The following is a 16534-nucleotide window of genomic DNA, read 5'->3' as shown; positions in this document are numbered from 1 at the left end:
CACTGGAGACTATTCATGCTGCAATTTTACTTTCTTAATGGTAGAAGATAGTTGAGATTTCACAACTTTTGAATGAGTATTTTTAGAACATCTGTTCTTGATACTGTATTTTAGCATTTACTAAATTATATTTTATTTGAAAATCTTTCCATCATCACAGCTAGGATGTGAGCTTCTTGAGGGGTCCTATTCTGTGTCTTACTTATTTTGTATACTCAGAATAAGCACTTGGTGGATGTTTGTTGAATGCCGAATGTTATATTTATTTATACCCTGCTTTTTACCAACAGAGTATATAAAGTACTTATTTCTCTGTCATCATTCAGCTTTTTCCTCATCCCACTATGCCGCTAAACCATGTATGAGCACCCCCCCCAAAAAAAATCCATTTTGAATTATTTAGTCATCAGCAGGAATAATTAAGAGTTAGCTGAATTGAAAGTTATATTCTTATCTGGCACTTTAGCGGTCTGAGTTGTAGAGCCCGGCCCTTCTAGTATCATTGCAGTCCAGATCTTCAGCCTAGTGCCAAAGCTAACAAGAACAGAGCAGTTGTTGTGAGCACACTGAGGGTAAGGTCGTGGTCTTGGCGGGTAGTAATTCACGGTTTGTTTGGTTGTATTTTTTAAGGGAAAAGAGATAAAGGAATGTCAGCTTTTCTTACAGGGTTTCCTAAAAACTGATAAACTGCAACTACCCTCTGAAGTGATTAGAAGTGATAAGAGACTGGAGTCCATGTATTAACTACTCGGTTAACTGAAAATATGTTCACTAGTCTATGGGAACTCGAGTAGAATGTGTATCCTCTGTCTTACAGGCTGGTCGTTTATTCTGCATTCCAGTCTTTGCTCCCATGTTGTAGTGTCAGAATGTGCTGTGCTGTATTATGTTTTCACGTATTTTCTTCATGAAAGTACATCCACATGTGTTATGCTTGGCAGGCTCAGTATTGACCTTGATATGTGACTGTTTGTGTGGATGGGAAATATATGGCTGCCATTATGGAGCCACTGACTGAGGAAGGGAGGTGGGGTGGGGATGTGATCTGGTAGTTCAGGCTGACCTTGGTCATGTTTGGTTTGCCCACCAAGGGGGTGTGGCTTCAAAATTTGAGAAATTGTGTTCAATCTTTATACTTATTTTGAATATCCTTTTCCTAAATGCATGGTGCTTATAGAGGACAGATTGAAGCTCAGAGCTTTTCAAGACTCTTTATACTTCTACTTCAGTACAATTTAAAAACAGGTCTTGGTAAGGAAACTTAAGGGACAAAAACCCAATTCAGACTTGCTATGAAAAGGGATATTTATTGGCTTTTATAGCTGGGAAGCCTAGAGGTATTCCAGTCCCAGAGATAGTTGGAGTCACGGCTCAAACAGATCATCAGGTATTTCTCTCCTTTCCTGTTTCTCTGCTTTTCTCCGCCTGCTTCAGTATCAGAATGTCTGTTGTCAGAAAAGCACCAAATTTTGTTGTCTGTAGCCCTCACAGTCTAAGAGGAAGAGAGATCACGTACTGTGGCCAAGGCTGAGCCCTCTAACCTGTGCTTCACTTCCTCACCTGGAGGATGGAGAGAGCCGTCATTCAGATAACAAAGGGTTAAATGACTTCATTTAATGCTTGAAATAGAACCTGGCACATAGAAAACCCTCAGTGAATGTTAACTGTTACTATTATCCTCACTTTAAGGAGGAGAAGTCTGGGTACAAGAAAATAAAGCTGTCCAGTCCTTCACAGCTCACTGAAAGCAATCATTACTGCCTGGAAGATCTAAAAACATTGGGGTAATGACAGTGTTTCATGTTTAGTGTGCTGTGTCCTGCCATGGAGCTTTTCAGATATCTGAGATAAGAAGTGTTGTCTTCCATTCTAGCTCTGTACTTCGCCTGCGTTAATAACCACACGTAGCATTTGAAGTTGTTGAAAAGCATACCAGAACCTGCTCCTGTGACTGTGGCTGTGCTTTACTTTTATTGGAATCATTGTAGTTACTATTCATTGTTCAGAACTGTGTATAGTTACTGCCATGTACTGATCACTCAGATGCCAGGTGCTAGATAATCCTAGGAAGTAGGTGCTACTTATATTTTTATTGATGAAGATAGTAAAGCACAGAAAATTTAAATGACTTACCCAAGATCTAATAGCTGGGCTGGAATTCAGACCAGGTCTGCCTTGAGTTTCAGAGTCCGTGCTTTGATTGACCATGTTGCACCCATCTGTGAAAGACTTGGCATCATCTGGAAGAAGGGGGTTGAACCAGCTTAGACAGGAAGAAGTGAACAGAGGCTTTTTTGAGCCAGCCTTGGTGGCAGAACTCAGCGTCTCAGGGCGTACAATTTAGGTGAGAGGAAGGGAACGTGGAGTGCCCATAATATCGGGATGTGGTCCTGTGATCGGGATGTGGTCCTGTGTGGGAACAGAATGTGCACATGGCTGAGTAAAACAGGCCAGGGCTGAGGCCAAGAGAGGATGCTTCCCAGAGGGAGGCTGGTGGGCCGAACCAGAGTGTGAGTTTCATAATACTAGATTAATAAAAAATAGGTGACAGTTGGTTCATAGATAAGTGAGGTAAAAGAAGGGAGAAGTGATAAAATATTGTTGATAGTAAAAAAAAAATTTTTAATCTAGAAAGTTACAAAACAGTGAAAACTCAAGAATAGCAGAGGAACTTACTAGTGGGGTGAATAATGTCCACCACATGTCTAAACGCACTAAATACTCACTTCAGTCAGATTCCAGCTGGGGCACTCAACATTCTTTGACAGAATCAGATTGTGTTGGTTGAACTGATGCATTGGTTTCCCCCGGGACAGCACCCTGTGTACATCTTAAGAGCCTTGTGCAGCTTTCCCCAAACTTGCCTGAACATATGAACCACTTGCAAGGTGCTTATTAAAATATAGCTCTTTAGCCCAACCCACAGAAATTGAGGGTCCTGTGAGGGTGGTGATTATGGTCGCCTTTGGAAGAGCCTGCTCCTGGCTGAGACCGGCTGTTCATCTTTAGTAGCTCCAGATGTTTTCCAGTCTCATAGCCAAGTCCATACAGAACAGAGACTAAAGGGGCATTTGTCAAGGCCTGGAGGCCAGCGTTGTGATTTAACAGGGGACTGAGACCTGGAAGGAACCTTAGAGGTGTGTGTTACCAAGGGCCACAGACTGGAGCCAGATTGAGCTCACTGAGGAACGGGTGTGCTCTGCATCTGACAGAGACTGCTCAGGAAAGTAGGTGTAACTATTGTTAGATTTGACTGCTTTAACTTAGAACGGATGATACTAAGAATTTAAAACATTCACTTAGGTTTTAATAATACATATTCTTTTCACTCTTACCCTACTTTCAGACTATAAATAGACTGACTTTTCTCACTGAACTTTTAAGACAAGATAGTGAAGGAGAACTACCAAGAAGGTCTCCTGGAGAAGTTTTGGGAGAAAGTTGGAAGTGGGCAGGGCCTGGGAACGGCACGCGAAATGGTGCATCTCCCAGTTCTCAGAGGGTGATTGTGGAGCCCTGAGGCTCCTTAAGACCTTTCAGAGAATCCACAGGTCACAACTATCTTCACAGCAACATTGTTGTTGTGTAGTCATTAAGTCGTGTCTGACTCTTTTGTGACCCCATGGCCTGTAGCCCGCCAAGTTCCTCTGTCCATTGGAATTCTCCAGGCAAGAATACTGAAGTAGGTTGTCATTTTCTTCTCCAGGGGATTTCGCTGACACAGGGATCGAACCCATGTCTCCTGCTTGGCAAACTGATTCTTTACCACTGGACCACCTGGGAAGTCCCTTCGCAACAATACTAAAATACTGTTTTACTTTGTCACTGTGTTGATACTGAATCAACAGAAGCAGTGGAGGGTCAAACTGTTGGGCCCTTCACCAGAATCATGGTCAGGACTCCACACTGTGCTCTCAGTCAGCCTGTGCTTCATAGCCATGCATTTGTAGCTTTAAAAAAAAAAAGACAGTTTTGTTTATGATTGTCTTTGATAAAGCAGTCAATATTATTTTATTAAATCTTTATCCTTGACAGTTTGCTTTTAAATATTTTATGTGGTGAACTGAGAGGTACTTGCAAAACATTTGTGCTGTGTGAAGTGCAGTGGTTATTCCAAGAAAACCTGAGCGAACTGCTTTTCCCATTGTTGTTGTTGTTTAGTCACTAAGTCCTGTCTGACTGCAACCCCATGAACTGCAGAACACCAGGCCTTCCCTGTCCTTCACTGTCTCCCAGAGTTTGCTCAAACTCATGTCCATTGAGTCGGTGATGCCATCCAATCATCTCATCCTCTGTCTTCCCCTTCTCCTCCCACCTTCAGTCTTTCCCAGAATCAGGGTCTTTTCCAATGAGTTTGCTCTTTGCATCAGGTGGCCAGAGTATTGGAGCTTCAGCATCAGTCCTTTCAGTCAAGAGTCAGGGTTGATTTCCTTTAGGATTGACTGGTTTGATCTCCTTGCTATCCAAGGAACTCTTCAAGAGTCTTCCCCAGCACCACAGTCCGAAAGCATCAATTCTTCAGTGCTTAGGCTTGTGGTCCGACTCTCACATCTGTACATCAGTTCATCAGTTCAGTCGGTCAGTCGTGTCCGACTCTTTGCGACCCCATGAATCGCAGCACGCCAGGCCTCCCTGTCCATCACCAGCTCCCGGAGTTCACTCAGACTCACGTCCATCGAGTCCGTGATGCCATCCAGCCATCTCATCCTCGGTCGTCCCCTTCTCCTGCCCCCAATCCCTCCCAGCATCAGAGTCTTTTCCAATGAGTCAACTCTTCCCATGAGGTGGCCAAAGTACTGGAGTTTCAGCTTTAGCATCATTCCTTCCAAAGAAATCCCAGGGTTGATCTCCTTCAGAATGGACTGGTTGGATCTCCTTGCAGTCCAAGGGACTCTCAAGAGTCTACTCCAACACCACAGTTCAAAAGCATCAGTTCTTCAGCACTCAGCCTTCTTCACAGTCCAACTCTCACATCCATACATGACTACTGGAAAAACCATAGCCTTGACTAGATGGACCTTAGTCGGCAAAGTAATGTCTCTGCTTTTGAATATGCTGTCTAGGTTTGTCATAGCTTTTCTTCCAAGGAGCAAACATCTTTTAATTTTATGGCTGCAGTCACTGTCCAAAGTGATTTTGGAGTCCAAGAAACTAGAAATCTGTCACTATTTCCATTGTTTCCTTATCTATTTGCCATGAAGTGATGGAACCGGATGCCATGATCTTCATTTTTTGAATGTTGAGTTTTAAGCCAGCTTTTTCACTCTCCTCTTTCACTTCATCAAGAGGCTCTTTAGTTCCTCTTCACTTTCTGCCATAAGGGTGGTGTCATCTGCATATCTGAGGTTATTGATATTTCTCCAGGCAATATTAATTCTAGCTTGCGTTTCATCCAGCTTGGCATTTTGCACGATGTACTCTGCATATGGGTTAAATAAGCAGGGTGACAATACGGAACTTTTCCCATGGAACATTGTTTTTACTTGGAAGAACCGCTGACAGACTGTGGGTATTCAGACTTGGGTATTATGGCCGAAATTTTCTCAAAAATGAATGAAGTGAGCTTATCACTTCTGGTTGTTACCAGTGGTAGAATTTTGAGCTTGAGGAAAAAAAATGAAACTTTTGAAAGTCTTGTATCTTTAGCTATAAACCTGACAGCTTCCCGTTGCTTCAGTTACTGGGATGAGAATTTTTATATGAGCTTAATGATAATATTAGTGCATGTAATTTTTAATATTAAATATGTAGACATTTGCAAATCTGCACATTTTTCCAAAATGACCAATGCATGATGTGAAAAATCAAGCATGGGTAAAAGACCCAGTCAAAGTTCAAGACACATCAGTGAGTGGGTTTATTTTATGATTTTTTTTTTTTTATTTAGACCAGTGGATTTACTATAACAGAGTATTTACTGTAACAGGAAAACTTTCGTTGATAGGATTTCAAATTCCACATTGCAGATGACTCTAAGAAGCTAACCACCTGTTGAATTTTGATGTAGTATCAAAGAATAACATGCAAAATTAACTTAAAAAGCTATTAAAATACTTCTCCCTTTTCCAACTACCAATCTGTGTAAGGTCAAATTTTCTTCATAAATTTCAACCAAAACATCGTATTGCAACAGATTGACTACAGAAGCAGGTATGAGAATCCAGCTGTCATCTATTAGGCCAGACATTGAATAGAGTTGCAGAAGTGTAAGTCATTGCCAATTGTTTTTTCTTTTGGGTTGCAGGATCTAAGTTCCCTAACAAGGGATCGAACCCAGGCCCTCAGCAGTGGAAGTAGCCCTAACCACTGGACTACCATGAGAGTCCCCAGATTTTGCTAAACTTTTTACGATTTTGTTTTTTGAGAAAAAAATAGTTATTTTTCATAAAACATATTATGTAAGTTAATGTAATGGAGTCATTATTTTAGAATGAACTTAATATTTAAATTTAACTCAGTTTTAATTTCTAATATGATAAATATTGATACATTATAGCCCACATAAACAAAAGCTTTCTATAGTCCCTCAGTAATTTATGAGTTCAAAGAGGTCCTGACACTGGGAAGATTAACTGCTGAGGTGTGACTAAGGGGATGCTCCAAGAGCTTTGTCTGCATTTCCTTCAAGACTTCCTCTTTGTGTTCATCTCTTTAGTCTGGCATCATAAAAAAGACATCTAGGCTCTCCTAGCTCCCCTTAAAAGACCCAGTTCCTACCAGCCAACACAAGAAAGTCTTTGAAACAGGAAGCAGAAATCTTGGTCAGGTCTCCAGATCTCCTGACCCTGACTCGCTTAGTATGGGATTAGGTGGGGGAAAACCGTTAGTTTTCAATATTTTCTAGTGAGAAGCAGCTTTTTATTTTCACAGATCTGACCATTTCCACTTAAATTAGGAGGTTATGGTTTTGATGAAGCTGTCAGTATAGTGTTTGAAATCAGACAGACTCTGATTCATAGCTTTGAACTTTGAGCACAGGGCTTCCCTGGTGATCCATAGGCTAAAACTCAACGCTTCCAATGCAGGGAGCCTGGGTTCAGTCTCTGGTCAGGGAAACTAAGGTCCTGTATGCTGTGCTGCACAGCCAAAAAGCTGAAACAAAACAACAGCCGAAAAGAAAAAATTAAACTTCGGGCAAGCCATTTTTTTAATCTCTCTGAGCTGCGGTTCCCTATGCATGAGGTAAAACTGGGTTAACAATAGTTTTAATGATGATGTTGATACTTAGTAGATGTGTTAATAGGTTTTGATTCTCATTCTCCTTGTTCCTATTGGAAGTTTTCTTAGGCTTGGAAGTTTTTTGAGGTAGCAGTTAACTCAACCACAACTGTTTGTGAGTCACAATTGAATGACTGCAGACTCCTGTCAGAGAGAACTGTTCAACCCAGCTGTTGGATATATTTGATTAAGTACAGATTTTTATAATAAATCTCACCCTCCTACACATATGCATGCATACACAGATTACACAAAAAAGCAAGGTGATTTGGTATGTGATCAGTCATACCTTTTAGATTATCAGCTAATTTTGACTTGGCTCTTCAGAAAGCTGATAAGCACTTAGATATCACGCAAGCAAGAAAGAATAGCCTTCAGTGAAAGTGTAGGTCCTTAGGGATTAGCTGTGTTTTTTCAAAGATATGTGTGCCATACTTTTAGACATGAGCACATAAATAAAGTCTAAATCGTACCAGACCTTGTTCTGAATTGTCCTTCAAAATTGTCCTAAATCATTCTCCATGTGCTAATTTTAAAATGTAGTCTTAATTTTCTCTAGTTTTTTTTGGAGAGAAGTTCTTTCTCTGCTGAAAACAGAGAGGGCCCATCATTGTTTTGTGGGGATTTATTCTTTTATTCCCCATTTCTTAGTGGTGTCCTCTGATCTCTGGTACTGGTTTCTGGAAGACTCAAGAGTTGTTATTGTCTGGGGTCAGAGAAACTGTATACACAGGCACATTGTCTCAACACTGAAAGTATAAATGCTTTGAGGTGGAGTTTGGGGAGAAAAAGACATTAAAAGAGAGTCTTAACACTTGAAAACCGTTTCATATAACAGTTTATGCATCATGAATGAAGTTGTCTTTGGTGTGTCCCAGCAGTTGAACCTGGATTTTCTGTCATCTGATTCTCTTATCGCGCCATACCGCGCCCCCGCCCCCCAACCTCTCAGTCTAGTCAAAGCTAGACTCTTCCTTACTCTTTTCTCATCATATTTCTTGTTTATCCACATCTCTCTGTCACCCTCCTTGTGTACAGTCTGCTTGCTTTCAACTCTTAATGATTGGTTTAGGGTGCATTTGTGTCTCTCTTTCGCTCTCCATTTTTGATGTTACTATCTTTTCTTAAAAACCAACCTCTCATGCCAGTTTTAACTTATGACCAAGTGTCCATGACTTTCAGGTCTGAAATACGTGAAATTTAGAAACTGGAGAGAGAAAATGGCAAGTGAAAGAGTAGGACACTGCTTTAGAGGTCATTTACCTCAATTTCTGGGAATTTGTGAAAGCTTGCAAGGTACCCATTTGTCTCTGAGCTCCCTGTTTCTGTCCACATTCACACACATACATTAACAGTAGAAACTCAGGCTTCCCATTCAGCAGTCCCAGTCTTCTAGGACTTAGCGTCTTGCCTTTGTCTTTCGGACTACTTGGGTATGGTTTGTCCCTGGGGAATAAACCTGATACTTGTGTTCAGCTAATGGTGCCTGAGACTGACAGCCTTTTCAAATGCTGGAAATTCACCAAAATACTCTTTCTTAAAATGTTTTTAATTTTTGACTGTGCTGGCTCTTTGTTGCTGTGCAAGCTTTTCTCTGGTTGCAGCAAACGGGCTGCTGTCTAGTCGTGGTGCATGGCCTTGTTATTGCAGTGGCTTCTCTTGTGGAGCACAGGCTCTAGAGCACACGGGCTTCAGTAATTGTGGCGCGTGGGCTCAGCAGTTGTGGTTCCCGGGCTCTGCAGCACAGGCTCAATAGTTGTGACACTTGGGCTTTGTTGCTCCGTGGCTGTGGGATCATCCTGGACGAAGGATGGAACCTGTGTCTCCTGCATTGGCAGGTGAATTCTTCACCACTGAGCCACCAAGGAAGGCCCCAAATACTCTTGATAAAGGCATATGCTTAGAGTGTCTGAAGTGCAAAAGATCATTTAGAAAATCATGTAGTAGATGAGTGCCTTTGTGCTTAAATGATTTGACTTGTTGTGGGTAGACCTAGAACAGAATTCAAGCCACCTCACTTATCTACACTTTTTCCTGTAAAGGACTCCAGTCCACTTGACTATAACTGAATTATTTCAGAATGAGTCACTATAAATAATCCTGCTCTGAAAAACCTAGAGATGAACTGTGACTAAGTCTCTGTATTTGTAGTTAGTAAATGAGAGCGGAGAAGGCAGTGGCACCCCACTCCAGTACTCTTGCCTGGAAAATCCCATGGACAGAGGAGCCTGGAAGGCTGCAGTCCATGAGTCCGCAAGGAGTCGGACACGACTGAGCGACTTCACTTTCACTTTTCACTTTCATGCATTGGAGAAGGAAATGGCAACTCACTCCAGTGTTCTTGCCTGGAGAATCCAGGGACGGGGGAGCTTGCTGGGCTGCCATCTCTGGGGTCGCACAGAGGTGGACACGACTGAAGCGATTTAGCAGCAGCAGTAAATAAGAGAGTACTTTGAATTCAGTAGAGGAACTAGACAACTTAATGTTCTTGGCTTTGTTGGTGGTTGTCATATTTAAGGTAGGAAGTATATTCTATGCAGGAGTGAAAATAGGTTAGACTTCTGTTTTTAATCTTTATCACACACATGGTCCATTTGAATTCTTACAAAATGTGGCTGTACTTGTTCAGGAGCTTATTTGTGATATCAAATTCAAATAAATGTTGGTCCTCTACTCTCTACAGTGGTCTTTGCTATTTTGGAGAGTATTTGAGAGTATCAGGAGCACTGTGAGGTCAGTTAAAAGTGTCTGAGAGTGTTTGAAATACATAATGTGCGTGCTAAGTCACTACAGTTGTGTCCGACTCTTTTGTGACCCTCATGGTCTGTAGCCTGCCAGTCTTCTCAGTTCACGGGATTTCCCAGGCAATAATACTGGAGTAGGTTGCCAGTAAATCTGTTTATTAATAAGTTGGGAAATATTTACTGAGCACTGCTTAATGTTTTAGCTGGATTGCCACAAACGCATGCGTTTCGTTTGAAAATCTAATGTTTTAGATGTAACTAAGACTTCATAAAAGTTAGTGTTGAGATGTTGCTTTTGGCATTTAATTATTAAATTGTTGTTGTTGTTCAGTTGCTTGGTTGTGTCTGGCTCTTTGTGACCCCATGGCCTGCAGCACACCAGGCTTCCCTATCCTTCCCCATCTCCTGGAGCTTGCTCAAAACTCATGTCCATTGGATCGGTGATGCCATCCAACTGTCTTGTCCTCTGTGCTTATTAAGTAAGCATTATTTATGTTTTCTTTCCAAAGGGAAAAAAAGAATTTGATAAAAAGAAAAATTTGCCCCCTTAATGAAGTAATTCAGTGAGCCTTTTATTTATGTATTGTAACCATATGTACTCAGCCAGAAATTTTTCTTCTCTCTTTCCTCCAACTAAATAGCTTTGGGCAGAAGTATGCAACCTTTTTGTTATTAAGTTTCTCTGAAGTAAGGCCAGAAAACTTTAAAAATATTTTGACCAAGATGGTTTTAGGAGTCTGGTTATGACTCAATTTGTTCTGACTGATTTGATTGAATAGCATCTTGGGTTGTCAAAGAAGTGATGCAATGAGTGTTTTCTCATTCGGCAGGATCTTCTTAGGCTAGCAAATATATCTTCCACTTCATATAATATAGAGAACTTCCTATTTTCCCCAGCTGAGGAGCAGTTCCCCTGCTCAGAAACTGGTCTCCTTTTACTGACAGTGGGATTTGTTAGATTCTTGTCCTTTTAGGAGGAAGTTTGGATTTACTATCTTAGTTTTTTTTTTTTTTCAATTTTAAAAGCTAATTTCATTAAAACTTAAAACAATTTCAAGCTTACAGAAAAGTTCTAAGTACAGGACCAACTGTCTTTTGTATCCTGAAGTTTTAGAAAGTAAGTTGCCAACGCAGTGCTTCACCATTCTCAAATACATGGATGTTCTCCTTGTTCAGTTGCTCAGTCATGTCCAACCCTTCCCTGTAGACTGCTGCACACCAGGCTCCTCTGTCCTTCACTATCTCCCAGAGTTTACTCAAACTTAGGTCCATTGAGTTGATGATGCCATCCAACCATCTTATCCTCTGTCGTCCCGTTCTTCATGCCCTCAATCTTTCCCAGCATCAGGGTCTTTACCAGTGAGTCAACTCTTCATATCAGGTGGCCAAAGTATTGTAGTTTCAACTTTAGCATCAGCCCCTCCAATGAATATTCAGGACTTATTTCCTTTAGGATTGATTAGTTTGATCTCCTTGCACTCCAAGGGACTCTCAAGAGTCTTCTCCAACACCACAGTTCAAAAGCATCAACTCTTTGGCGTTCAGGCTTCTTATAGTCCAACTCTAACATCCGTACATGACTACTGGAAAAATAAAAGCTTTGACTAGACGGACCTTTGTTGGCAAAGTGATGTCTCTGCTTATAAATACACTATCTAGGTTTGTTATAGCTTTTCTTCCAAGGAACAAGCGTCTTTTAATTTCATGGCTGCAGTTACGGTCCAAAGTGATTTTGGAGCCCTAGAAAATAAAGTATCTCACTGTTTTCCATTGTTTTCCCATCTATTTGCCATGAAGTGAAAGGACTGGATGCCATGACCCTAGTTGTCTGAATATTCCTACCTAATCATAATATGTGCATTAAAATTGCCGTATTGTTGCCATGTAATCTTCGTAAGACAGGCCTGTGAAACCTAGTCAGTTGCCAAAAGGAGAAAATTTGAGTGCTGCATTATGCAGAAAAGGTCATAATAATGCACAGCTGAAAGTGCTCAGTGCAAAACAGAAAAAACGTGTATCTATACTAGATGACAAATGAAGAGTCAGGTAAAGATGATCATGGTGATGAGACCGCTGTCCGTGTGTTTTCTAGGACTCCAGAGTGTCTGCATTCATTTTGATGCTGAACATGTGAGGTCTTGTGATGCTCATCTTGTGACCACCAGTTAGTGGCAGGCTTTAGCTTTGCATTTGGCCTTGGTCCCCTTCTTAGAGTCAGCCATCTTTGTCTTGCTGGTCTGCCCTCTGTTGGTTCTGCTGCTGCTGCTGCTGCTGCTGCTACGTCGCTTCAGTCGTGTCCGACTCTGTGTGACCCCACAGACGGCAGCCCACCAGGCTCCCCCGTCCCTGGGATTCTCCAGGCAAGAACTGCAGGTTCAGTTTCTAGTACAAAGTGCAGGTATTTGAGCCCAGCAGAGGGTTTCCTCAGTGCATGCAGGTTGAAGTTGTTCACTGGTCTTGAATGAATGAGCTCTGTTGCTGAAGAGTAAGAGACTTTGCCCTCTGTGATCAAATAGACACCCTCTGATTTCATTTTATTCCTGAGAAAATGGTCCCAAATGAGAGTCTTCATGTAATTTATCTCTGATTTACATTAGAAAGTGCCATTGTCCCAGTGACAGTATGGTTGTGAAATAGATGTACTAAAAACAGTTCTTCTTAGAAAACAGAAAAAATAAAAAGATGGATTAATAAGGCTAGTTCTTTGAAAGAACTACTATAGGAAACCTCATTTTAAAAAATTGTTTTCTTATTATGTTTTTAATGTACAAATTACATAAATGTTGATTAATCTAAAGTTTTTTTTTAACATTTAAGGAAATTCAAGAAAATATTCACACATCCCAACACCTTATCAAAGTAACTTGTATTCTTTATTGTTTATATGTCTATTTGTAAAGCTTTTGCAACAAAAATCTTGTTCATATTAAAAAGTCATTACTCATATAGATTCTAATTATGATGCCTGCTCTTAAGGCTCTTGCAGACCAATTTGAAGATAAGACTACGTCTGTACTGGAACGTCTGAAGATTTTCTACTGCTGTCAAGTGCCACCTCATTGGGCCATTCAGGTATTTTCGTTGTTGTCATTGGGTATGGAAAACACTTCCCTTTTGAAAGATAAATGCATTAGAAAAAAATGACTGTAAATTTATGTTGGCGTTTTCAAATATTTCAAGGAAAAGGGAAAGTATCTAGCTGGGGATTGCCAGTTATTTCACACTGCTATTTGAATGAAGTGATACTAGACTTTTAAAACATTGAAAAGAATGTAAACTAGGTTAAATAGAATTCTTGAAATTATATAATAGAGCCACAGAAGTCTTCATTTTCAAAATAATTTTTTATGTTTAAAAGCCCTATAAGGATTTTCTGCTAAAGAATGAACCTTTTAAGCAAATTGTTTACAGATGGTAAAATAAAGCATTTATTTGATAGTTGATAATGTGAAATGCCCTTAACTACTTTCATCTTTCTAACGACATGAGAACACCTAGTTTAGCTCTTGCCCTGTGGGTTCCCCTGTGCTACAGGTGTCATTCCTCTGTTTTGTAAAATTTTATTCACTGAAGACAACTTAGACACCTGGTCTGGTCTCTTAATTTATAATTCTGGTTTCTTAATCCTCGGAAAAAAAAAGGCGGCCCAGGGCAGTTATCAATAACTACATTTTTCCAGTGCTGATCACACAGCAGTTCATGAGCATCTCTAGTTTCCCAACTTTTAGTCTAGTTTGCCTCCTTTCCTTTATCTTCATTGGGTTGTAATTATTCCAGAGAATAACAGCCAGCTTTTACTGCACATTTATTGTGAAGCATGCATTTTTTTCTGCCTTTCACATGCATTATCTTATTTTTTTGCAACAATTTTGTGAAATAATCCCGAATTACAAATGTGAAAGCTATGGCACAGAGAAGCTAAGTGGAGTCAAATAATGCCAGCCAGAAATTTCTCAATGATTTAGTAATCATTGTCATTTTAACCAGTTTCTTGTCATCTCTTGTGGATTATGCACATAGGTAGTGACTTAGAATTATAAATGCCAACCCACAATTCAGTGACTCAGAATCTTCATAAGATTTCTTAGAGTAGATTATTAGTATATTCATAAGCTCAGGGTAAATGAGAGGGTCTATTATACATTGGGATTCACTTCCTCTATTGACTTCTCTGTGGCTCAGATGGTAAGGCATCTGCCTGCAATGCAGGAGACCCCGGTTCAATTCCTGGGTTGGGAAGATCCCCTGGAGAAGGAAATGGCAGTTCACTCCAGCTCTCTTGCCTGGAAAATCCCATGGATGGAGGAGCCTGATGGGCTGCAGTCCATGGGATCGCAGAGTCGACACGACTGAGCGACTTCACTTTCACTTTCTTTCACTTTCATCTGTTGAAGACATCTCAATAAAACAGGCACAAAAATTTTTTTTCGTATCATCTCGAAAGGATAGTTTCCTCATCAGAAAGGTGTTAGCAATTGAAACTTTTTGGCATGTTTTTAACCCTGATCTGTGAAATTTGTTAAGTGCTTTGACTTTGTACTATGTAGTTTGTGGTGTATAAACAAATCAAACTCTGAGCTATTATTATGACAAAACATATCTGTTGAGGGTGTAGCTGTTACTTTCTGAACAGAAACATTAGGAAAATCAAATACTGTTCAAATAGGCTCAGTGTTTATTTTATCTGCTTAGGAAGCTGTGGATTTGGGGATCTTTGAGCAGTTAGATAAACATTCTCTTTCATTAAGAAATTAAATCAGTTTTATTTTTTGGGAGTAAGCATATCTTTAATATTATTTTTAAAGATCAGGAAATAACAGCACAGTTTATTACAAAACATATTTGTCTTTACTCCTAGTTAGCTGTATCAGCTTAGATGCCATAACTTAGTCACTATTAGAAAGATTGAACTCCTTACTATATGAGCATTAAAATTTATTCCAGCTCCCACATGTGATGTTCAGTTTTTGAAAATGTTCAATCACATATTCTAAAATAGCCAAATTCTCCTATATTTCATGGGATACAGAAGAATTGAGCCATTACTGTTATTTATTTTTATGTTTATATGTTTATAATATATATAACAGATATATATTCATTTTTATAATATATATTTTATATAATATATAAAATATATTTTAATAATATATATAAAAATGTGATTTTCATTATAAAATGAAATTTTATGGTTTCATTTTACTTTCTGAGTTTGTTAGTTCCGCATGTTCCATGTCTGTTAGCTTCTTAGCTCTTAAATATGTATTGAATTTTACAACCATACCTTACCCATGAGTTTTGCCTAGTTTTTAAACCTTTTTAATATTGTTTTTCTATTCATGCAGGATGGACCACTTATAAAATATACTATTTTTATTTTTGAATATACTTAACCTTCACTCACTTTATCACAGTTTGTCCCATTTTATCTGGGAAGTACTGTCCCATTTTATCCCAAGTACTGGGAAACTAGGTAGCTAAATTTTTTAGAATGTACTTACTACAATAAATTAGTGTTTTTGTTTTCCTCAGTTATATATCCGGAAGTGGAATTGCTATATCATATGGTAGCTCTGTTTTCAGCTTCTTGAGAAATCTTCATATTGTTTTCTGTATTGGCTGCACAAAGTGACAGTCCTGCCAACAGTGCACAAGAGTTCTCTTTTCTTCACATCCTCAGCAATATTTATATTTGTATTTCTGATAAGGGCCACTTTAACAGAGTTTTAAAAATTGACTTATTTGATCTCAGCTTTACAACAGAGATTGTCATGTATAGACTTTCTAGATAATAAAGAAGTGCAGATTTTGCATTTTAAGTTCTAAATTCGTGGGAAAAATTGATATATTGTGTGTTTTGAACAGTTCCTGTATGTTTTTCAACATGTAGGAAACATAAATGTTTTTTCAGCAGAGGGTGAATTATAGATATTAGGCATTTTTTGCAATAAGCAGGTGCTTAAAATGGCAGATTAGATATGGAAAAGAAACAGATGGAACAGAAACAAATGGAACAGAAATCTGTGTGAATCTGTGCAAAGGATTGTTCATTATTTTAATTTGATTTTTCTAGCGCCAACTTGCAAGTTTACTCTTTGAGTTGGGATGTACCAGTTCAGCCCTTCAGATATTTGAGAAGCTAGAAATGTGGGAAGATGTTGTCATTTGCTATGAAAGAGCTGGGCAACATGGGAAGGTATGTAATAGTGAAATTTTATGCTCTGGCCAGACCCTTTCATCTTTGAGCCATCATCTTACCTGTTTTGTTTTTTAAGCCTACTTCTGCCAATAGTTCGCTTATATTCCTTTTTTCACTTTTTTCATCAGAAATCTTTTTAATGTTTTCTCTGATTTCCATTGGGGCAGATTATTTTATGTCTGCATGTGTACTATAAAGGAAAAAAGTAAGGCCCCAAACTGATACAGTGTTTGATGTTTATGAATAAATAATGAAAGACATTTAAAGACATTGCACATTTTCATCTCTTTCCTTTATTAACTCTCCTTCTGTAGACAACTTCAAGGTGAACTATTAGGAAATATTTTAAGCATCACTAGGTTGCCTGATGATC

At 39.4% G+C, this 16534-nt stretch overlaps 1 protein-coding gene across 1 annotated transcript in view; it reads left to right on the top strand.

Annotated features, from left to right (window-relative positions):
• Positions 1–16534, top strand: part of TTC27 (tetratricopeptide repeat domain 27) — a 179311-nt gene that overhangs the window by 73209 nt on the left and 89568 nt on the right. Inside the window, exons 11-12 of the mRNA XM_068977494.1 lie at positions 12939–13034; positions 16036–16158. Coding sequence (XP_068833595.1) covers positions 12939–13034; positions 16036–16158 — 219 coding nt within the window. The remainder of the gene's footprint in view (positions 1–12938; positions 13035–16035; positions 16159–16534) is intronic.

Source organism: Capricornis sumatraensis, chromosome 1 (genome assembly GCF_032405125.1).
Source record: "Capricornis sumatraensis isolate serow.1 chromosome 1, serow.2, whole genome shotgun sequence".
In the NCBI taxonomy this organism is placed as follows: domain Eukaryota; kingdom Metazoa; phylum Chordata; class Mammalia; order Artiodactyla; family Bovidae; genus Capricornis; species Capricornis sumatraensis.
The sequence above is the reverse complement of the archived record's forward strand: the minus strand, read 5'-3'. Positions and strand labels throughout refer to the sequence as shown.